Source organism: Manduca sexta, chromosome 25, assembly GCF_014839805.1.
Source record: "Manduca sexta isolate Smith_Timp_Sample1 chromosome 25, JHU_Msex_v1.0, whole genome shotgun sequence".
Taxonomy (NCBI): domain Eukaryota; kingdom Metazoa; phylum Arthropoda; class Insecta; order Lepidoptera; family Sphingidae; genus Manduca; species Manduca sexta.
Window position 1 is genome coordinate 2,948,951 of NC_051139.1, and position 24,971 is coordinate 2,973,921.

The following is a 24,971-nucleotide window of genomic DNA, read 5'->3' on the forward strand; positions in this document are numbered from 1 at the left end:
CGCGGGCACTCAATACTTCACAGTAAATATTATATGTATCATCCATTTGTCACATTTTGGATACTAACCTAGTTAACTATTTAATTAGTTTTTAGTTATTACATTTTGGATACTAATTAGTTAACTATTTAATTAGTTTTTAGTTATTACATTTTGGATACTAACCTAGTTAACTATTTAATTAGTTTCTTTTTGGTTTCGCTCCGTCTCTTTTGTCGTTTTTCACTTGTTCTGGCGTGGACCCGTCGAGGTTGTACCAGGGTTTGAGGCTCGGTTGAGGGAGTTCTTTGCAGTCGACCAGCGGGTTGGTGGCACTCACCACTTCCATGACCCTGGGCTGAGCTTGGTCCAGTAGAGCCTCGTTAGCGCAGATTATTCCAGCCAGCGTCGTCTTGCGGATTTCATCTAGTTGTTCTGGAATGTTGTGAATACATTACAACATTTTTATTAAATTAGTTTATCATTGATACCTTCTTAGTAAGCAAAAGGTTGTAGTTTGTATCGAAAGAGGTAATTTGATGTTTTGAAGCCTTTGATATGATTCCTGGATGGTTGCATAGATCTCTATCTACTCTGTGGATTTTTTTTTCGGTTTTGTATTCAAATTGTTTTGAGCTACGTATAGGTGGAGTTAGCTTAAGAATTTATATTTGGCCAGTCTACTTCTTTAAAACATTACATCACATGTTGTGTTATATATATTTTTTTAACCTGACAGACATTTATTAGTCTGACAAGGTACGGCTTATAGAAACACACAGGACTTTAGATCTTATAGAAACACACCGGATTTTCGCAACCCTTGAAAATGAATCATTACTTATGTGATTATTTCATCTGCATAGGAACATAGGTTCATATAACATGATACCTGCCGGTTTCCCTTTCGTAATTTCTATAAAATCTAATTATCATTAAAACGATTTCCAGTTGGCATTTATGCATATTACTAGTACGGTCAGCAACCAAAAGTAGCTAAACAAATTCAAAATTTAAATCACCTGTAAATTTTTGTGTCCGTCGACAACAAACGTTTTTTCGTTATAAAAATAAACTTCAAAAGGTTTACGGTATTGAGGATAAAGAAAAAAGAATATTTCGATTGATATTCATGTGTAGATGAATTTTAAAGTTTCGAATTTGTTCAGCTACTTTTGTTGCTAACTGTACCTATAAGTTGTGTTGGGAAATTTTGGAAAATTTCACCCTTTGCCATTGATAATGACATTAATTTGCAAATCATATCTTACGACTTAGCGCTCTGACAATTCTTAACCTCATAATTAATACAATAAAGAATAGTATAACCAAGAAAATACATTAAAAAGAGAAAGCGAGTTTAATACAAGTTCACCAATCATAACTCAATTACAAAAGATCACGTGTGTCGTAAACAAGTGCAATTAAAGATAATTTTGACATAAAAGGATTTGTTCACAATTAATTACACGCTTTAAAGGGCAGATAATGGTCTATCAAGATAATTGGCAAGTAAAAAACCAACAACAAAGAGTTGCGTGGAAAGTGACGTCAGTTCAACATAATTTGAGCGGTTCGTATTACCAGCTTGTTTTAAAAAGTAATCTAAATTGTTTTGGAGACATGGTTGTAAGTATGTTCCGCTGATCGTATATTAGAATGCGATTATGGAAGGTGGAAAATATAATTATAGACAAACTAAACGTTTTCACTGTGAGGCTTGGAAGCAAGAAAACTTTAGTAAATCTCTAAGAATTAGGATACTTTATCTTCAACATGTCTAAGTAGATTTCATTATTGTACTGTATGCGTTTGCAAAATTGGCGAAATCTAAACTATCAGAATAGCCGCTGCAGCTAGTTATGGTTACCCTCAAATATATACTCTATGAGAAGCTCGAGATATTCAACGACGCAAAGTACCGACCGTCGACCCCACTTCCCCTCCCTCGACACCTCAATTATTGACTCACATCCCCCCTTATTTTATCTTAAAGGAAAAGAAAATATAAATCATTTGAACGTATGAAATGATAATTACGAATTATTCTGCCTTAGAAACCTTACAGACTACACAACGAAGTTAGAAATCAATCAGTATTAGATAGTAGAGTACAAATTTGAAATTACCTAACGGTCAATTTTTATAAAGAGCCTTACCCAAAGTAAATCCAACAGTCGAATCAGATGTTTCATACCAGAACCTGTCCCCGACCTTCAGCCTGAGGAACTGGTCCGCGATGAGGCATGTCAGGGTTGGCCCTAGAAGCCGACCCTTGGGGTTTTCCGCTAGGGCTCCGGTGTACAGATCTATGTCCTCTACGCTACTGCAAATTAAAAATGTAGTATTGAGTAATCCGTGTGAGTAAATTGACTTTTTGATTAACTTATCTGAAGGAAATGTTTCCGTTTTATGCCAGCGTATACGGGTTGTGGACTAGGAGTTCTTTGCTTCACGTCCTACCTTAAGAAACATTGTGTGGTTTTTATATTGTGACGGTTGTAGTTTCATGTGGCATTATCCCCTTTACTTCCCCTAATTTTTTCAAGAAAACTGTTAGTCTTTGTAATCAATTCCAATTTAGTTTTTAAATACATTAAACCATGAACCGGTCGTATAATGCAGAGCACGGATCAACTCCAAGATCTAACAAAATTGTTTAGTCCAAATATAATGACTCGGTGACTTAGAAGTATTACGGTACAACTACAGTGCTGTGATCTTAGACTCGATCCTTGGCCCTTGGGTGAGTGATATTGGGTTTTCTGCTCAGTACCATCCCGGAGTTGGCTTGGCTCCTATCACAGTATAAGATGCAATATATACGGAGGAAAGTAGGGCCACCAGTTGCGCTCCTGCCTACCCCATCGGGTATAATAATATAATGATAATAATATTAGCCCTGTATTATATACTGTCCCACTGCTGTCCACGGGCGTCCCCTACTATTGAGAGGGATTAGGCTTTAGTCCACCACGCTGGCCTAATGCGGATTGGTAGACTTCACACACCCTCAAAATTCCTATAGAGAACTTTTCAGGTATGCAGGGTTCCTCACGTTTTCCTTCACTGTTAAAGCAAGCGATAATTTACAAAGAATACACACATCATTTTAGAAAAGTTAGAATTGTGTGCCCTTGGGATTTGAACCTGCGACCATTCGCCTCGGCAGTCAGTTCCACACCCAACTAGGCTATCGCATCTTTTACATGACATGACACACTTACTTATAAATTTTACAGATCCGACTAAGAGATAGTTCATCAAATATAGCTTTGAGGTCTGCGAAGGTCTTCGGCCGCGAGAGTCCGCAGTGTTCACGCCACTGGACGTACGGCGCCAGCCCGTGGTCCCGCCCGCGCTGGATGTTCAGAGAGACCAGGTCCAAGCCGCAGGGTCCGGTCGGTTTGGATGGAGTGGACACGTTGGCGACCGGGTTTTCGAATAGGTGGTTGCTTAGCTGTACAAGTAATAAAGATTTGAATTATTTGATCAATTATATAACATTGCGCTTTTTATAACAAAGCGCTAACTCTGTTTTGTCGGAGTGTGTGCGGAGTGGGTCTCATACTTTGAGCTTTAATGTGGGTAGCATAAATAGTTTTTTGTCGGTTCCTGTATCAGAAGAAGCAAATGCTTTATTAAAAAAATATTTTGATTTCATCAAAAGTTAGTAGGCACGGGTAAAAGTGGACGTACGGAGCGACATAGTCGTGAAGTAACGACCGAGCTCCTTAAATAAAGATATAAAAAAAATGCGTTTACTCCTTTGTAGCGGTAGCGCTCTATAGAATGTACCACCTCTAACATCTCATCTGGTCATAGTCAAAAAGACTGATCGCATGTTAAAAACAATAATAAAATATAATATTGCGCCTCTCTCCTCGCAGAGTTAACAAAGGCGCTACAAATTCAATAATATTTCACATATTGTCTTATATCTGACTTTTCAAGTGTCGAAAGTACACTCGGCATTAAATACCTCGATATATAGAAAGAAGTAATCGCAGGTATTTTCCACACATTTATGTACCGTTATTGCTGATATGGAGATTGTGTTGAACTATAATAGTTGGACGTGAAACAATCACTACCGCATACCTACAGACAATTACAGCTGATATTGTTATATTATGTATTTGCCGCATGAAATGTTCTTCCGGGATAAATATTTACCCGAGGTAAAAGCCTATACAAATCAGGATTAGGTACCTAATAATGTTTCTATTAGTGACAGCAACCGTTAATACAACCGTCAAGTACAAAAAACAGCTATTATGTAACTTTTAATAATCAATCACCCCTGTACACCCTACAAGTGAAAGACTTTTCAAAATCGGTTCAGTAGTTCCAGAGATTAGCCTCTACGAACAAACAATTTTTTCCTCTGTATAATATTAGTAAATATCTACCTATTTCTTAGGCATCACTTCAATTAAACACGATTCAATTATAAAATAATAAAGTCACTCGACTATTACATTTAAAAAAATGAGGCAAAAGTGTTGAAAAGGTAAACTTACTTCGGTAGTGACATGAGGGTCGACAGCGTGCACCAACGTGTTGAGAGCAGAACGCACGGCGTTCTTGGGGCCTCTCGCGTTGTACAAAGCGTAGGGGTTGAACAACATTTGGTGCAAGTGGATGTAGTTGACGGAGCCGTTGTTGGCGTCCACGTTGTGAATCAGACCCTGGAATAAATGTTTCATCATCAGCTTTTGGAATTCCACTGCTGAATATAGCCCTCCTATACCGGTTCCAGGCCGAACTGTTAGAATCGATCTGCAATTAGTGAGTTCTTACGAAGTACTTCAAAATATCCATTTCAAAGTAAATCTTAACTTTGTTATTAAAGATGATAATCGATATTCTTAAAATAACGATTGATTTGTAGTATATGTCGTTAAAGATGGACGACAATCAATATCGAAATAAAACTATAAAAAAGGAATATAAATACCTTTATATAATTTAAAAAAGGTAGATAAATATCGTAAGTTTAACTTTTCGGATGATTAACTCAGTTCCCTCGTGACCATGGCTGCAAAGTTTTCGAAACTTCGGGAGAAAATAATAATATAAAAACCCGCGATATAAACCGAAAAAAGTAAGTTTTATTTCGATATCTAATAATTGCGTGAATATAAGAAATCATTATGAATTTAAATGCTAGATAATGGTACTATAGATATGGTTTTATTGCCTAATGTCTATAAAGAATGAATTAGTTCCAAAATCGTTTCTATCTACTTTCTCATGTTCCAGGGAAACGTATCATTTAAACCCTACATTGAACATTTTACAGTTATGTCTGAAGATTGCAATTGTTTTTAAATTATATGATTTGATTTTCCATAATTGTAATCAGTAAGATTTTTTTTTGTTATCTTGTATTCATTAGTATTTGCTTCAGTTAATTCTAGTCTACTACGTATTAGCTTTGTTGGAAACTGTGGTCGATTTTATTATTATTTTTCTGTATGTTCAGTTGTAATTGTTCTGTGTGTTTCCCAAATACTTAATAAATAAAAACATAAAGATTTGCTACGACGTCAAAATTTAAATTAAATTAAAATTTTGGCGTCGTAGCATTCAGTAAAATACACACCACAAATGTTTATATTTTTATTTATTAAGTATTTGGGAAACACACAGAACAATTACAACTGAACATACAGAAAAATAATAATAAAATCGACCACAGTTTCCAACAAAGCTAATACGTAGTAGACTAGAATTAACTGAAGCAAATACTAATGAATACAAGATATTATTCCAATAGCATTCGTTCCAATGAAAATAATAATTTAAGTCAAATTTGCGGTAGTTTTTTAAATTAAACGGTTATCTTTCCTTTAGAACCTGGAATAATAAAACGTTTAAATATTTACACGTTGTTTGAACGTTTGCGTTCGGATTAATTATAATATTAATATAAACAAATGTTTATTTTATTATAATTATCAACGTTTGACATTAACATATTATTATTATGAGAATATGCCTATTTTTTTAACGTTTTCTGCAATCCAAACAGTTTTTAACTTATTACTTGTATTATTACCGAATACAAATATCTAAATCCATTATTCATCTCAATTTCAAACATAAAAATCAGTGGATCTACTATTTTTGGATACATACTATAACAACATCACGACTACTTTTTTTTCATCATTCATTTTGTATAGGTGCTACATAACAAAACTTAAGCCTTTATGATCTAAATAGAGGGCCTTAGGTCTCTAATGTGTATTCAAAAGTTTTAAGCAGGGTTGTAAATGGAATATCTACGGATTGTGACTTGTTTCCATTTTACAATGATAGATTTCATTGTAATCTAGGTGCAAATTCCAATTCAGTTTAACTAAAATGTGTTTTTGGAATAAAAGAATTAATAGAATACAATGTTTCTTTGTTTTATAATATGTATAGATGATTGTTTGAACTGTGACCTCAAATTCGAATTCAGAAAGACTTCAATGGCTCCTTAAATCAAATACCTCACGTAGTGCTTGAAGAATGTGACGATATTCTATTTCAATGAGAGACAAGATGTTGAGGGTATAACAATAATTCATATTTTAAATCTAGTGACTGCACAATAATCGATTGTGGAATGTGAAGTATGAATTCAATAGCACAATACTATATACCAAGAGGTTATCGTAAAGAAAAACAAAATGAATAAAATACAAATGCTATTAGTGAAGCTATTGAAAACAATTTAAACAATCGATTTCTTCATTCTTTTTAATAATCTTCGGATAGAAAGAAAATAATATAAAGAAATAGACAACATGGTCCAGTTCAGATCAGGTCAGTTCAGTTTAGTTTTAGCTGATGAGATTTCCTGGGCGGAGGATAACAAAACAGGCGCAAGGCCCGGGCAGGCTTAAACTAAGGTTCCCTATTTGAACAGGTTTGTCGTTAAGAAGATTTAAACAAGGTCCTCTGAAACACCGCAAGGCCTCTCTATAACGGCAAGGCTCCGGGCTGTTGCCCAGTTGCCCTCCCTACCTTCTAAGTATAAGGATCAAGGATAACAAATATACTCTAATAAAAACCAGAATTAAAACTTAATCCATTTAATAATACGCTAAATATGTAGCATTAATATATTTTGTAACATCTAAAATTATAATAATTGGAGTAATCGGCATCATTACATTTTTGTTTGTCGGTTCAGATTTAGAATCTTTAATACATACTTATTTTAATCCGGCGCGATTTTTCTAAAGAACACGATTCGCTGATAATATCGGTAACAAATTAAATTATGTGTCAGTATTTGACTTCCATTCATTCTTAATAACCAGTATTTATGGGCAGTTTCTAATTAGATGATTCTTAGTGATAAGAACACGATTGATATATTCTATTATATACTATTCCTACAATATTTTCATGTTATATTTTTCATAATGAGCCGTAAATAAGTCTTACACCCGTATCTTAGACGTTTCCTTGAATATTCCTGGACTCCATTCAACCTCACTGGAGGTAATCAGTATTCTTAGTTGAAAAAAATCTCCACTCAACGCCACTCAACACTTTTCCTTTCTCGAGGAAAGGAATGAACTGTTTTACCGTAACTTTCCCTACTTTCTACTTTGACATTGGCAAAATCATCATCTGCCAACAATGAAGCCACAATCTAAAAATTGAATTGAATTGAATCAGTTGTCAAATTCAAGGTACCTCGCGACTTACCTTAAGGAAGACTCGAGGAAAGTTATTAGCTTTGTAAACAGTTTTACAATCTGATTACTTTATTCTGATATTATTTCAAGTGTGTTAATAATAGATTTCCAACTGTTCCTGCAATACTTCATAGGAATATCCTGAAGATATTCCTCAAGAATCCTCAAGAAGATCCTCAAAAATAGCTGAAACTTTAACTAAGAATACAATTTTCAAGGATTCATTGAATAAGTTCACAAGGTAATATCAATTGAGATAAGGTTGAGGAATTTTCGAGGAAACGTCTTAAAATACTTATATAATAATTTACAGTTAATCCATGGTATCTTTTGCATCGTCTGAACTCAAATATCAATATGTACAGTATACATTCTTAGTAAATGGAGCTATTTTAATACACAGCATTTTATACTTGCATGTTACAAATAAAAATATACGCAGAAATTTAATTAAAATGTAAACTTCGAAAAATATCGTAAAAGCTCTCAACGTGTGTACTTTTCGAACTTGGCTGAGGAAGGCCAATATAGTGGTGCTAAAGTTCCCGTAAAAAATAAGGTCATATATTTTATACGTATTTAGGATAAGAATCAAACAGTGAATACTCTTCTTAAACAGGTCCCTCGACTTGCCCTAAACATACTGTATAGCAAGACAAATACGATAAATTTAACCATAGACCTAGATTAAACTTAAATCCTATTTTCATTCTCTTTTTTTTTATTGATTTGAATAACGAGACGAGCTTGCCGTTCACCTGATGGTAAGCGATACGAACGCCCATAAACAATAGAAACACCATCCAACACCTTGAATTACAAAATATTGTTTGGTATTCCACTGCGCTCGCCATCCTGAGACATGAGGTGTTAAGTCTAATTATGTCCAGTAGTTACACTGGCTACAACGTCATTCAAACCGAAACACAACAGTGACTACACACTGCTGCTTGGCGTCCGACATAGACAATGCGGTGGTACCTACCCAGGCGGACTCTCACATATGACAGACGTACCACCAGTAAAGTCTCTTTTACATATTAAACAGATGTATGCAAAGTCTAAATTTTGTTAATCTATTCTACAATTGTATAACTTACCGGTAAAAGAGTGTGGGCGAATCTAAACACGGCAGCTGAGAAGTGGTTCGCTATGGAGGGGTCCACGGTAGGGTCGTACGCGTCCGAGTAGCCGGTGTCCTTCACGGTCATGTTCAGGGCCCACATCACGTCAATGCCTGGAAGAAAGCAGTTTCTACTTTATAAATGCATATCATTGCCTTCGTCTGCATTCAATCAATCAATCGGCCTGTCGCCGTCCACTACGATTTATTTTTTAAGTATCTTTTCTTTAAAACCGCCTCAGTTTTTAATAACTGCCTAACTTATATTACCTTACTTATATATTATTTAATAAACAAATAACAAACACACTCGCATTTATCTCTATCTATAAACTTACCAAGGATAGAGGGCAAGAATTCCGAGTAAGAAATGTGTTGCATCTGCGCTCCGACGATTCTCCTCGCTTCTTGGAAGACAACTTCATCGCTCCACCTCGGATTATTCTTCTTCAGCTCTATCGCTAGTCTGTTGTGTTGCCGCGCTAAGATCAAGTGCATTGTCGTCAAGTGTAGATTCTCGTTGGCTCTTGCGTCACCTAAAATTATTATTTTGGAATCATGAACTCAGACCAGTCCTGGATTTGTAAATAGGTCGTATAGGACGCGACCTATGGGCGGCAGAATTCAGAGGATGCTCAATTGTTTAAATTAATCATTCGTTTATTTAACTTTAGTGCCTTCCATAATGCAAACAAAAGAAAAATTATTAAGTATTATATAAACCTACATACATACATGTTGAAATTATACACGGATACCAAAACAAACGAACTGTTTTATTATGCGAACAAGTTACAACAAAAGCTTTTTAAATTTTAAACAGACATTACCAAAGAGTAATAACTATATTCACATGACGAAGGTAACCAAAACATTATGCCACAAACATTATATTCAACATTCTTTCAACAATACATACATAAACCTACCTACTTGGGGCGGCAGAAATAAAGTGGCCTACACTCATAAAAACATACATGCGGCACTGCCTCAGACTTATTTTATTTCAAGTCTCGTGTAAGAGGGGACGAGCCCATTGGCAATTTCCAGGCACAACAGACTTCCAAACTCCTGGCAGATACAAAGCAGGAACCGAATATTGACCTAACCCGGAGATCGTATCTGAGACCTGACGCGGTAAGCATACGTATGCAATAGAACAATATCACCAAGTCAGATTTGGAATTAATGGTCTGAATTAAATTTATTTAAATTTGCATAAGTGTCAAGTAAAAGTTATAATCGTAATACCAGTTATGGAAACTAGAAGACAAAAAATTTCCGCTAATTTTATGACTAACGAGTTGTTCTGAAGTTTAGTAAAAACTTTATTTACATTTTTGTTACAATATATTATTATATATGCTACAATAAAAAAACATTAGGTTACAAATTAAAATAATAAATTTATTCAATAGACCCTAGGAATGTTTACATAGCAGATGCGTCTATTCATGAATGTCCATCCAAACAACTAGGCAAGACTAAATTAAGTATTTTTGGGAATTGAAATAGATGGATAAATAACCAACACTAAGAATAAAGCCAAGTATTTCATAGCACGCCAATATTTGAATCATCATAGTATGTGGTAACAAACCTGTCTCAAAACAGTACTGTCCCTTCGCATTCATTTCCACCGTGTTACAACCATCGTTGGGGTCGGTGGAAGGTGGCAGGAGCTCGCGGTTGCCCACCACCAGCATCCTCAGCAACCCACCAGAGCCGACTCGCAGTTTGGTCGTGGTGGTCTGCGCAAAACCGTACACCGTGGAGCCGTCAACGAATGCTGTCGCTTGGTTCATTTGTTCGCGAGGACCTGATAACAGAAGGGTTAAGATTTTTTCATAGTTAAATGTAACAATTTATTAGAGTCTTATTTATTTATTTAATTCTTTATTGTACACATGTACAAGCGTAAAAGACTTACCTCCTTATTCATAGACGTTATTTATCTAAGGACGGAGCATTGCTGTGATAATAAATCTGTTTCTCAGCTTTGTTTATCTGACAGCCAACTGGATTCAAGTTGTATCTCAAATCTCAATATTAGCCAGTCACAACGGCCTTATGTCTACGCACTGCGAAGGCTGCCATGCCGTCAGCACTGAGAAACAGACTTGTTATCACACCAATGCTCCGTCCTTAAATAAACAACGTCTATGAATAAGGGGGTTAGTATATCCACTTATAATTAATAGAGCACCATTGGCGGTCTTATCACTCGAGGCAATATCTTGAAGACAACCATATGGCATGGACATTGGAAAAGGCAAAAGAAAGGGCAGTTGTGGTGTACACTGTACGGAATCTGTAAAATGTTAATCATTATTTAGATTCAGTTGACAGTCAATGAATTGGAATTGTAAGCCAAAGACGAAGGGAATGTGAAAATAACATGATAAATGCCAGCATTAGCAGAGATGCTCTGGATAATTATTTCTTTTTAGGTATGCATATAGAATCGACTGCTGAATAATAGCCTTGAAAGAATAGTCTGAGAGGTTATTTTCCGACCTCAATTTCGTGATATAGACATCGATCTTATCACCGCATTAGCTGGAAATTATAATTTCGTGCATTTTTCGTGTTTTGTTGAATTTATCTGATTGCTCGATCTCGCTACTCCTGATTATCCGGTCGTTGAATGAAATCGAAGTCATCTATTTTACACTTAAAGTACGCACTAGATCTTTTGTAGGTTGTATAATTTATATCAACTGAATTATACTAAAAAACGTGTCATACCAAAATGGCACGTAGGCGCCGGTGCGGAGCGCACGAACTCCATGCAGGTGAGGTTGTAGTCCTGGTAAAAGGGATCCTCTACATCCAGGAGCACGGGGAAGCACTCGGGATGCGGCGGCTGTTCAGGATCACAGCATGACAACGCTGAGCTGTTCTGTCCTATATACACATCATGGATATTTTAATGAATCAATCAATAGATAATAAAATATATTTGAATAATATATGCATTTTCTTAATCTTGAAAAAATAACTCAGATTTGAATTAATTACATAAGTTTTATTAAGTTTCTTGTAGGCAAAAGCCAGTTTGAGAATTCTGGATGGTTTATTATTATGTCTCGTTTGAAGGACATTGGAGCATCTGACTGACTAATATGATATTAACGTAAAACGTCTTAGGCACGCATAACATCATCAAATAAACGACAACAATATTCCAAGAATTTACAACAATTTCGCGTACCTTTACTAAGCGCAGTAGCAGTAATATCGTGGTCCAGGAACTGTCCCCATACAGCCAGCATGACGGTGAAGGAGGAGTCGTGCGCGTAGCTAGGCCGGTGAACCGTGACGCTGACGTCACGGGCGCTGGGGAGCGGTGCGCCGTTCACTCCCGTGCGGGGAGAACTGATCCCTGGACAATCGTCAGATTATGTTGGCCTCAAAGCATTAAGCTTACGAAATGGTGGTGCTTTATGGATGGGGCTTTACACATATAGCGTCACGCCTTATTCACTTTTTAGAAGTAGGGAGTAACCATACCCTTATACCGCTAAGTTCTTGTAATAGAGGATGAGCTATTGCCTATGTTTATACAGATTTATTATCATAACTTCATCATATGATGCTTCCATGCTAATTCTTTAGTAGGCCATTCTTTGTGACCTGACGGATAATCACGAATATGGATACCCACAATTTTGAATTGAGTTTTTGTATCCTGCAATACTTCATTTAAGACCTGACTATTTATCTCTTGGGAGAAGATAAAACTATTGGATATGCGTGCTCATTATTTAAGTAATTGTATTAAACCTCCGTTAATACGGAAAGACACGATATGATAATGGGATCTGGAAGATAATTAAGAATGGAAACTAATTATAAATGAATTAAAGGGATTGAGATCAAACTGTTTACACCAAAGCTCCTAATTTTATATCTCAATTAGTTTTACGAGCTTCTTAATTCCAAAGGTGGCCAGATAAGTATTAATTTTAATATGACATTGGTATGTTCCATAAAAAAAAATATGGTAAAAACGTTTTAATAACCCGATAACGGAATATTGACTGCCTCGATGGCGTAATTATATTGTGGGCTGGGTACGACTTGCTCACTCTGAGATGACGAGCTTGAATTCCTGGTCAGGCATATCGATGTGTTTGTTTTCTTCTCTACACATTCCAAGCTGATGTAACTTAAAAATTTCATAAATTTTTAATGCCATTTAATGATTTGTATCTTTACAATCTAATGACACTTTACGATAATGAATAAGTGCAATAACTATTACAATTGTATCAATAACAATAAGGTAATTTTGTAGTCAATACGTGTTTCTCAATTCACTTCAATTAGAGCCAGGACTATATATAATACGGTTTTTGCTGTAGCTACTTAAGTAAAGGCCGCTGTTAGGAGTGATAGCAGAAAATTCATGGGATTGGGCTTCGTTCGATTTACCTCAACAAACGGAAGACATCGTAAATTAAAAACGACTTTAGATTTAGATTTTGATCAACATTAATAAATTTAAATATCTTTTTTCGTCGTAAACGCCTTGGTAAATTGGTAATAATCTAACGCGTGCGAGCTGTGACGCACTCTTATGCTTGATTATGTCTAGACTACTACGGCTCTTTTACATTGTGTCTGGCCGAATTAATATCAGCCCGTTTGCTGGCAGCGATAAAATTTTTTCTCTTCGGTTGAAATTATTTAGTTTAAGTTACTGGCGGAAGGTTTTACATATGGGAAAATCCGCCTGGGTAGGTACCACCGCAAAGTCTTTCTGCCGCCAAACAGCAGTGTGTAGTCACTGTTGTGTTCCGGTTTGAAGAATATTTTAGCCAGTGTAACTACAGAACATAATAAAATTTAACATCTCATATGTCAGGATGGCGAGTGCCATGGAATACCAAACAATACTTTGTAATTCAAGGTGTTGGATGGTGTTTCTGCTGTTTATGGGCGGTCGTATAGCTTACCAGGCGATCGGCAAACTCGCATCGATCACAGCAATTAAAAAAAAATATATATATATATATTGTGGTTTTGCCAGAATCCATTCCTTCATCTATTTACTGCCGTTTTCAATAAAGGACCCTAATCTCAATCTTCAATCCGATTCCGAGAATGAACCAACCAAAATAATTCATTTGAAAGCATGTCCACAAGTCTTTGTTCTGATTGGTCTATTTTTGAGATAGATTGAAAAAATAATTTGGAATTGTTTATTGAAAAGGTCGGTTAATGTGACCTGCCTCTTAGTTTTGCGTCACACGTTCTTTAAATTATTAATAAGGCCAAATTTTTAAATGTCATAAAAGATAAGTATTATTTTAACGCGTTACTCATAGTGTTGTTCAAATGATTATATTGAATATATTAAAATCTAGTCTAATAACTTTATGAAAGCAATAATTATAGTCAGGAGGCCTTATTCCGTCTAAAAAGGCGGAATTATGTTTTTGCAATCATTGGCGTTCAAGTCAAATGACAGCTTTGGTAGTAGTATAGGTAAAAAGGGGATTTTTGACTTTTTCACCTATACGGCTTTTAAACTATCCTTCGATTAGAACGCCCCTAATTGCGAAAAGACGAATATAGCCCCTCGTAGACGGAATTGATCCCCTTGACCTAACACAACTTAGTGGTTAATAAAAAGTGTAAGTAAAATTAGTCTCTAGTATGTTATTACTTTTCAAGTACTAAGTATATTTTGTACATGCGGTTCAAATAGGCCGGCATAATTGTGTCGACTAGCGAAAGAAAATCATATCTCGTCAGTCGACATTCTATCTGGGGCTCACTTCGAGAACATCATCAGCCCGTTGCAGTCCACTACTGGGTAGGTCTCTCCCAAAATACGCCACAGAGGCCGGTCTGCTGCTTTATGCAAGTCACGGCCGGCACTCTTGTACACTTCGCTTACCATTAATTTCTGTGGAGTCACTTTACTGTACCCATATAAACTCCTAAGCTCGTAATTACAATTTTCACAATAGCCAATCTTTATCCTTCATTTCAGCCGGGAATCGTCCACTGCTGGACATAGGCCTCCCCATTGAGCGCCACAGGGACGTTTTTGGGCCGCTCTCATCCATCGGACTCCGTCGACCCTCACCAGATCGTGGGTCCACCTCGTGGGGGGGCTGTCTACTAACCCTACCCTAATCTTTATTCTTACCGTCTCCATAAACAGCCGGTAGGATCCTTCTAAACGGGGTGTGTGACACGCCCCATCTGTAAGGATGGTTTAGGTTGTTGCAAGTGCCGTCCAAGGATCGGTACTTGGTAGCAGGGCAGGGCGCGGTCTGGTTCTTGCAATACCACGGCATCGGGAATGTCTCGTTGATGAGGGGGCCCACGCCGACGGCGCTGTTCGGCATGGTTTGCATCCTGGAAAGAGGATAAGACTTAAGTGTTTTTGAAGCTACTTGAAGTCAGTTTGTCTGTTTCATTATAATTGATACTTTATTGGAGAGGAAGGTCATGTAGTGTACGTAATAATAAAACAGTGTACATAATTACTAACTAGCCGTCCTCAATAAATGGTCTATCTAGACACTGAAATATTTTTAAATTCGAAGCAGTAGTTTTTCAAATTTGTGCGTTCAAACAAGCAAAATATAAACTCTTCAGCGCTATACATACCATAATATATAGAAGTATAGATAGATAGATGTGTAATATATCCAAAAATGTGACGTCACACTAAAAAATTAGATAAGTTTAGACATAATATATTATGGCTGTCGATTTTGGAATTGAACCCAAGACGTAATTCCCTTTGAGTTACTTATGAAGGTAGAAAACATGTACACCATGATTCTTTTTTTAAAAACATGCCCAATGTAATTCTAAAATACTTTTATTACTAGGAATCAAAGTTGTTTTTATAAATAACCCCAAAATTATACAGAACTTAAGCGCTAACAAAAACAGACGGTGTACTAAAATAAAAATAAAATCGGTTAAATTACATTTTAAATAAACACGTAATACCACTTTGATACGACTATGAATTTAATAATTACTGATATTAGAATACTTACTGGAAATATAAAATAGATGCATATAAAATACATAAAGTTATTAGACTACGTGCAGAATTACATTATCTAATTAGGTGCTTCACATTTTAGTACCTGGCATCGAAATCTGATGAGAGGCGAAGTATCCTTTTGCTGCAGTTAAAATAAGGTTACCATCATCGATGTATACTAGGTATAATATATGCCAATGATTTTCATTAAAGTAATGTAACTATTTTATTACTTATAATAATATGGATGAAACAAGACTGCTTCGGTGACTCCAAAGCCCCGTGTTCAAATCCCGGGTCGTACAAAATATATTTTTTTCTCAGTATTATCACTGTCTGTCCTGAAACTGGAATTTATACCAAATATGGCGATAGACTCGCTTCTTATTATAAGGGACGAAGTACACGTGGCGAAGAGTGGGTAGAGTACTTGCGTATCTATCTACACATTTGGGGATAAAGGTGTGAGGGCACACCCTAAAACACACGCATTAAAACGAGCAAGTCACTTGCCACAGTGAAGAAAGAAAGAAAGTAATAATTTTTGGTTTTCATAACACTCAAAAAACGAATTTAAATAACAAACAAAGAAGACTAAATTAGAAAATAAACCAAAAACCAAGGTGGATTCAGTTCAGCTTATGCTACAGGGTGAACTACAGCACTGATGTTTGAGACCAACAGTCAACGTATTATAATCAGAATAGTATCATCATCAGCGGCAGGATGTCCACTGCGGAATATAGGCCTCCCCCAAAGATTTCTAGATCAACCTAAAGAAAGCGATCCGCATCCGGCGACCTCTTGCAACTTTTATTAGATCACAATAAAAATATAATTAACAGTAACATATGACGTATCTATAGGTATTACCTTGTTTGTGTATCAAATACTAATATGGATTTGGTAACGGAAATCGAAATGGAACCTTATATATAACTGTGGTCAGCCAGGCGAAATGAAGCCAAACACGCGGATACTGTTTCGTGGTTTCTTACCTTATCGCATTACCTGTCGGCTGTTGGCCTAAATTCTAATCCTATGTTGGTTATTTATAGTGGAGTAAATGAACTTATTAAGGGTGATGTAGGTGAATGCGTTTAGGTAAAGTAGGGTGAATGTCCTTAGGGATTACAAGATGGATTAGTTATTAACAGCTTGATTGTGCTGCTTCTATAGTTTTGAAGGTATGGGGGCCCCGATCCGTCTACATATTCGTCTTTTTGAAATTACAGGCGTTCTAATCGAAAGACAGCTTTGATAACCGTACAGGTAAATAAGGAATTTCTTGACTCTCTTACCTATACGAAGCGAAGTTTGCTTAGAATAGAACGCCTGTAATTGCAATAAAAGGATTCATTCCTATAGACGGAATAGCGCCTCTGACTTTACTAGGTTTTATTATAACTGTAGCTTTCCCCGTGGTTTTTCTTAGCGAAAGTCCGTTTCTGACGGCTCGAAATTCAATCCGAGTGTTATTCCGGTAAATAGTGTAATGCAAGCGAAGTCTCGAGCAAAAGCTAGTTTCAATTTAAAAACCTACTTCCCAGTTGTAATGAATCGTCACATTTGTATATTTTTATACAATAATGCTAAATGCTCTGAATAATTTAATATAAATATTAAGGTCACTTGTTTATAACAATTTTTTTGTAGGTATGCTAATGAAAATAATTTAAAGTAAAATTCTGTAAAATACTGTCTTAAAATATTTATTTATTGTTTATGATTTCTCATGTTCACGCGAATGTCAGACACTGAAATGAAACTATTTTGCGGTTATTCGTATTACAATTGTATAATTGTAAATGTAAGTAAATATTATAATTTTGACTTTTCTGATGACCAACACAAGTCCACCCTCTGACTACGAAGGCTGTAGTCTTCGAAATGGCGAAAATTAAAATATAAAAACCCCGATAAAATACGCAAATAGGTTTATTTCAATTATTGATTGTTTTTAAACGAAAACTTATATAACAAAGTAGACAGATTCTATTAAATAGAAAAATATATCTATAATTATCGACATAGTAATAGCTTATCAAATTTATGTATCTGGCATATAGAATTTAAATCGGAAAATATCTTTTCTAACGTCATTTCATTTACTAGTTTCATCTTGCACATTAATTAACAAAAAATAATTTTGTTTTAACTTTATCTGGAATAATATGTTTTTTTTCACTGTTTGTGACTTCTTTTCTCAAAATCGCATGTGCAAAACCCATGATACTTATATTAACACTTAACTAAAATGTTTCGGTGGCGTAGTTGTATTGGATGTGCTTACGACCACCGTACTGATGTACCGGGTTCGAATCCTGTGTCAGGTAAATTAATATTGGGGTTTTGAGCTCAGTATCAGTTCGGAGTCTGGGATTTTTGCCCCTTATTGCAATAAGCTCGCCCTCTGTTACATCATGGGACGGAACACAGGAGGCGAAATGTGGGTGCCCTGGTGCCACCACTTCGGGGAAAAAGGCGTGATGTGCGTTTCTTTGTTTGTTTTAAATTGAAACATATTTTTTTGTCTACCTATCTAGGCAATACGGCATATTACCTATATAACCGTGGCAATAGGTCCATAGAACCCGATTCCTGCCGACTTCCCTCTCGCAATTTATGTAAATCTAATTACCATTAGAACGATTTACAGACCGTTTTAATGCATATTATTAGTACTTATATCTATATGTTGTGTTGTGACCACTTTCGAAAAATTGCACCCTTCGCCACTGCCTATATGGCACCCAATTGCACAATATCCGTATCGGCTGACTTGACTTTCACTGATAGAAAACTTTATATATATATTCATCATCATCATTGGCAATTAACATCTACGTGAGATGATTAAGTAGTTCACGGTGGAGGAAGTGGTGGCCGCCATTGTCGGGACCACGGGATGCTCAGCTGAAGAGCTGAAGCCGGGAGCCCTACGTCCCGACTATGCGGGTATGCTGGCCATCACGGTCAGCTGCCCCGTGACGGCGGCCAAAGTGGTGGCTGAGGGCCGGAGGCTTTTGGTGGGCTGGGTGTCGGCGCAGGTTAAGCTGCTCGAGCCCCAGCCTCTGAGGTGTTACCGATGTCAGACCGGACATCACGTCGGGGTAAGGTGCACCTCGGAGGTCGACCGCAGCGCGTTGTGCTTCCGCTGCGGTCAGCCCGGTCATAAAATCGGCTCGTGCACCGCCGACAAGCCGCACTGCTTAGCCTGTGCGGCGGTTGGCAAGCTCCAACCGAACACCGGGCGGGGAGTAGAGCCTGCGCCGCTCCCGCCAATACCGGGGCAAACGCCGGCCCACGGCCTCCACTGCCGCTTCCGCCGCGGCTCCCGCTAGCACTGCCGCTGCTACTTCTGAGAGAGCGCAATGGAATGCCATTAATGGCCCCATTGCGCTTTCTCCAGGCGAACAACAACCACTGCGCCAGAGCTCAGGATCTCTTGCTCCAGAGCATGGCGCGGTGGTCGATTAATATCGCCGTGGTCTCCGAGCCGTACTTTGTCCCGCCCAGGAATGACTGGGTGGAGGACCTGAGCGGCTCGGTGGCCATCATCGCGTCGGCCGCCGCCGGTACCCTGACCCACGAGCGGGTGAAGAGGGGCCAGGGTTGTGTCGCAGCTCGGTTCGGAGGGATAGTCGTAGTGGGGTGCTACTTCTCTCCGAGCCGAACTCTCGCCGAGTTCCACAACTCCCTCAGGGAGCTGAGTGACGTCGTCGTCGAGTACGGTTCGCTTCCCGTCGTCGTGCTGGGGGACTTCAACGCCAAGAGCCAGGCTTGGGGTTCCCGGTACACGGATGTACGGGGGCGAATGGTTGAGGACTGGGCCTTGGAGGTTGGCCTGGACGTCCTCAACAGGGGTTCCGTCGCCACGTGTGTGCGGATGCGGGGTGAGTCCGTGGTGGACATTTCGTTTGCCAGCCCCGCATTGTCGCAGCGTGTTGTCGACTGGCGAGTAATGGAGGCGGTGGAGACGCTGTCGGACCACCGGTATATCCGGTTCGACGTCTCCACCGATCCCTCGAGCGCGCCAGTCCGACGGGCCCCAAGTGGTCCACGTTGGGCGTTGAGACAGCTGGACAGGGAGCTCCTCCTGGAAGCCTCCATCGTCCAGTCCTGGGTGCAAGCACCGGTCAGGCCGGACGATGTGAATAACGAGGCCGACTGGTTCCGGGAGGCTATGTCCTCTGTCTGCGACTCGGCAATGCCCCGAGTCCGCCGAAGCCAAGCGCGGCGCAAGGTGTACTGGTGGTCGCGGGAGCTGGCATCGCTCCAGGCGGCGTGCTATACCGCGCGACGCCGGTACACCAGGTACCGCCAAATCCGCATCCGGCCTGTGGATGCGGTGGCTCGAGAGGCGGAGCTATACCAGAGGTACAGAGACGCAAAAGACGCTCTCTCGGGCGCGATTCTAGAGTCTAAGAATCGCGCCCACCAGGAGTTGCTGGAGTCTCTTGACGCAGACCCGTGGGGACGTCCTTACAAAATGGTGCGGAGCAAGCTCCGCATCTGGGCGCCCCACTGACGCAGAGTCTCCGGCAGGAACTGGTCGAGGGCGTCGTTGGCGCTCTGTTCCCTGCACTAGGGGAGCACGCTCCTCCGCCCATGGCTCCGCCTTCGGCGGCGCCCGGCATGGACCACGACGACGACGTCACTGTTCCCGCGGTGACCGGGGTAGACTTGAGGGTGGCGGTGGCCAAGATGAAGGCCAAGAACACCGCCCCAGGGCCCGACGGCTTGCCTGGAAAAGCCTGGGTCCTGGCCTTGAGGATCTCGGGCCTCGACTTCAGAGGTTCCTCACGGCATGTTTGGAGAGGGGCCAGTTTCCACTTCGTTGGAAGACGGGGAAACTGGTCCTCATCGCGAAGCATGGGCGCCCCGCGGACAGTCCGTCCGCATACCGGCCCATCGTCCTGCTCGACGAGGTGGGCAAGCTCTTCGAAAGAGTTATTTCAGACCGCCTCGTCGAGCACCTGACGAGGGTTGGGCCGGATCTTGCGGACAGCCAATTTGGCTTCCGCAGAGGGCGCTCTACTGTGGATGCCATCATGCGCGTGAGGTCTCTCGCGACGGGGGATGCTGTTTCCCGGGGTAGGGTCGTCTTGGCGGTGTCGCTTGACATCGCCAATGCCTTTAATACCCTGCCCTGGAGTTGTATCAGGGAGGCACTCCGGTATCACCGGGTGCCGGCCTACCTCCGTCGCGTTGTCGGGGCCTACTTGACGGATAGGGCCGTCATTTACCCCGGTCGCCAAGGGGAATGGATCAGGCGAGAGATGTCGTGCGGTGTTCCGCAGGGTTCGGTTCTGGGGCCGCTCTTGTGGAACATCGGATACGACTGGTGCTGCGCACCGACCTCCCGAGCGGCGTCAGCGTGGTATGCTACGCTGACGACACGCTAGTTTTGGCTCACGGGGGGTCGCATCAGGCGGCGGTCGACGCGGCTACAATTGGGGTTGCGACAGTCGTTGAGAGAATCCGGCAACTGGGACTCGAGGTGGCGCTGCACAAATCCGAGGCCATGTGCTTTCATGGCCGGGGGAACGCGCCACCTCCGGGTCTCCAGATCACGGCAGGAGGGGTTCACATCGGCGTCGGGTCGACGATGAAGTACCTGGGACTCGTCCTCGACAGCCGGTGGAACTTCAAGGAGCACATCCGCCTTTTGGCTCCCAGGTTGGTAAAATTCACCTGCATAATGCGGCGTCTTTTGCCAAACCTGGGGGGGCCAAATGCTCCCTGCCGGCGGCTCTACGCAGGAGTCGTGCGGTCCATGGCCCTGTACGGTGCCCCCGTGTGGTCCGCAGCTGTGGCGCGGCGGCAAGGCCGCTTTCTGAACGCGCCACAAAGAGCGATGGCCATACGGCTGATACGGGGATACCGCACGATCTCCTGCGAGGCGGCGGGCCTCCTTGCCGGACTACCGCCATGGGGTCTCGAGGCGAAGGTCCTTGCGTCACTGTATGTGTGGCGCGGGGAGGCGCATAGCCGGGGCGTAGCTCCGCTACCGCGACAAATTGCCGCGCGGCGGACGGAGCTCCGGCAGAACCTCATGGCGGAATGGCGACAACGACTGTCGCAACCCTTGGCTGGGCACGCCACTATAGCGGCGGTAAGTCCCCTCTTCGAGGTGTGGCTGACGAGACGTCACGGCGTCCTCTCATTCCGGACGACGCAGGTACTGACCGGTCACGGCTGCTTCGGCAGGTACCTGTATCGGATCCGGGTGGAGGATACGCCCGCGTGTTTTTACTGTGCGGATCGGCCGGAGGACACGGTGGAGCATACGGTGGAGGTGTGCCCAGCTTGGGCTGAGCCCCGCCGTGTTCTCACAACGGCCATCGGTGGCGGAGACCTCTCGCGTCGGGGCCTGGTAGAAGCCATGCTCCGGGGCGAGAGAGTGGGACGCAGTCACCTCCTTCTGCGAGGACGTGATGCTCGCAAAGGAGGTGGCGGAGCGGATACGGCGCCAAAGCGCCCAACGTCCCATCCGCCACGGCAGACGCACAAGACGCGGGCGTCGAACGTCTGCTGAGGATCGTCGGCCTCCGTAGGCGCGGACCGTCGGGTGACGAGCATTGGGTAGCCCGTCGCCCGAAACACCCCAACGGCCCGTGTGTTCGGCGCGTAGTGTTCCACGCGCGCCTCGAAGAGCAGTGTCAGAGTAATCTGCGGGGCCCTTTAGGGCCGGTGCCTGCCTAGGTCTCAATGCCACCGGATCTTGGACCTAGGCACATAGGCAAAGGATGGGAACACCGTAGGTTCTTAGTCGGTAAAAGTCTGACACGCCCTCCCGCCCATCCCAAGGCGGGAGATAGTCAACTGACGATTTACCTACGTAAAAAAAAAAAAAAAAAAAAAAAGATGATTAAGTAGCGTTCGTAGAAGATGCGAGGTACGATATACACCTACGTTGGTGACTTATCAGACCGATTCTAGTCTATGGTGTCTATATTGGGATTCCTATAACTGCGCAGATTTTAAGGTTTGAATCAAATTAGTTCTTACCCCTCCAGAAGCGCCTTGGTGGCTTGTTCTGCGGCATACGCTGCGCTTGCCATAGGTTTGACGTCTGCCTCGGTTGCCGCCGCCCTCTGCGCCCTGATGGCAGGAGTATTCCTGCCCAACGGCTTCCTGAGGTTCTCGACCCTCATTAGCTCTGAGAGCGCAGCCTTGCCTTTGTTGACTGCGCTCTGTATTTCTTCTGTTGTTGGATGCTCCCCGCTCCAATGAGGTAGCTCTTTTCCTGGTTAAAAGTATGCTAAGTTATTGCTGATATTTGCTAGAGTTTGCTTAAATAAAATAAAAACAACGAAATTTGTGAAGTAATATTGCAGGAATAATTTATCATAATCAGAATTATTATATTAAAACAGTAGTCAAATTAATTTGAATATAATGTACCTATGATCTTTTAGAAGTTGCATTTGTTGAATTTCATTTATCAAATAATTAAATATACATGTAATTTATAATTAGGAACTCATTTTTAAATATCTTAAGTAAGGTTGATGGTCCACCTTATTTTAAAATGTTCTATTAAGGAATATAAAGAAAACCGTTGATCAAATTGCAACATATTTAATTATAAATAACTAACAATAAAATCGTAGTAACATTTTGGAACACCAAAAAAAAATTTTTTTGAAAACATGGATATTGGGTTAGGAACATGGGTGTTCAACCAAAAACATGTATAATGGGGTGGTAGGAACATGGGTGTTCAACATGGCCCGTATTATTATATTACATAGGTCGACATTTAACTATAATTTTCTTTTTATTAAAATTTTAACAGACATCTTTCTAAAAAGCAATTAAAAGCTGGACCGTGGCCTAAAAAGGTGCCAAAAATTAAAAATAAAACTCACTGAATTAAAAAAAAGACAGATATATAATCTAGCATAATATTTGACAACATAATAATAAATTTTGACTAGAACAGAATAATTTAGAGATTTCAGTATGATTTGTGATTATTTTAAGATAGCGTTGAGATTATCATTTTATTTTGCATTCAGACTTTAAATATGGTTACAACACGACTTTATATAAATTATGCTTATATGTAATTTGCATTATCTATGTTTTTATAAAAGAATCTCTGTTTCCCTTGGTCCTGTCATAATTTGAGAACGATTATTAACGGCTTTCATTAATTCATCTTTGAATTTTGTTTACATTAGGTCTGATGGTCAAAATTTTCAGAAAGAAACGTGCAACACCAGCACCATACACATCGTTAATCCTTCGAGCTGTTTCTGCAGCACTGGTGCCACGGTGGAACTCTTACTATAAATATAGCGATATTTCATGTCATCAAAGACATGAAACTATATTGTTAGCTTTCTTAGAACTCTGCATGTCTTTGATGTTTTCCATCATGCGATATGAAAAATGCAAAGAAAAACTTACCAGGAAAAAACAAATCAATGACTGTTTTCGAAACTCAAAATATGTATCAGTTAAATGCATTTATAAATTTGAATTTAGAATTCTTAACCAAAGAGGTGATATTTCAGATCAAAGTGGCCAGTACGACAAAACGCTAATTTCACATTTAATGACCTAATACTTTGTTGAAGGTGCTTATGCAAAGAAAAATAAAGAAAATTGCGCAGAATAGATGACTAATGTAAATCATAAAACTAGAATCTCGAAACTCTTTAACATTATTGTCGTCTAAATCAGTATGTTAAAATATACGGAAACGCTTGTCTGTACGCATAAAGTGTTTCGTATAATATTGAAACAATAAAAAGGTAAAATTTATGAGATAATTATTACGTTTATTAGTTCTGGGTAATCATGAAAAAAATATAAAGAGCATATTTTTTTATTTTGTATATTCTAATACTGCACATATGAAATTTGTGACTAAATCAATCTTTGTAATGAAAACTAGACTTTAACTCGAAGGCATACAGAACATTTTTATACTCGTCGTATTTCATTGTTATTTAAATTTCGAATTGGTATACTGATTCATCACAATACACAATGTTGCAAGACCACATTTTATCTTAATACCAAAAATGCATTTATTCTGATAACATTTAGATATTTGTTAGACCCTACTTTCTACTTACGTAGAAACCACTGAAAAGATTTCAATTAAATTTGGAACATGTATAAGACC

General features: G+C 39.9%; 1 protein-coding gene across 1 annotated transcript; it reads right to left on the bottom strand.

Moving 5' to 3' along the window:
* Nucleotides 1–23,062, bottom strand: LOC115440795 (peroxidasin). Its single transcript, XM_037442935.1, has 11 exons — nt 22,841–23,062; nt 14,969–15,180; nt 12,020–12,190; nt 11,554–11,712; nt 10,406–10,624; nt 9,144–9,341; nt 8,783–8,919; nt 4,503–4,670; nt 3,207–3,439; nt 2,139–2,305; nt 1–414 (listed from the first exon to the last, which is right to left on the bottom strand). The coding sequence occupies exons 1-11, from the start codon at nt 22,984–22,986 to the stop codon at nt 182–184; spliced, it is 2,043 nt and encodes a 680-aa protein (XP_037298832.1). The 5' UTR covers nt 22,987–23,062; the 3' UTR covers nt 1–181.
* Nucleotides 23,063–24,971: the final 1,909 nt, after the last annotated feature.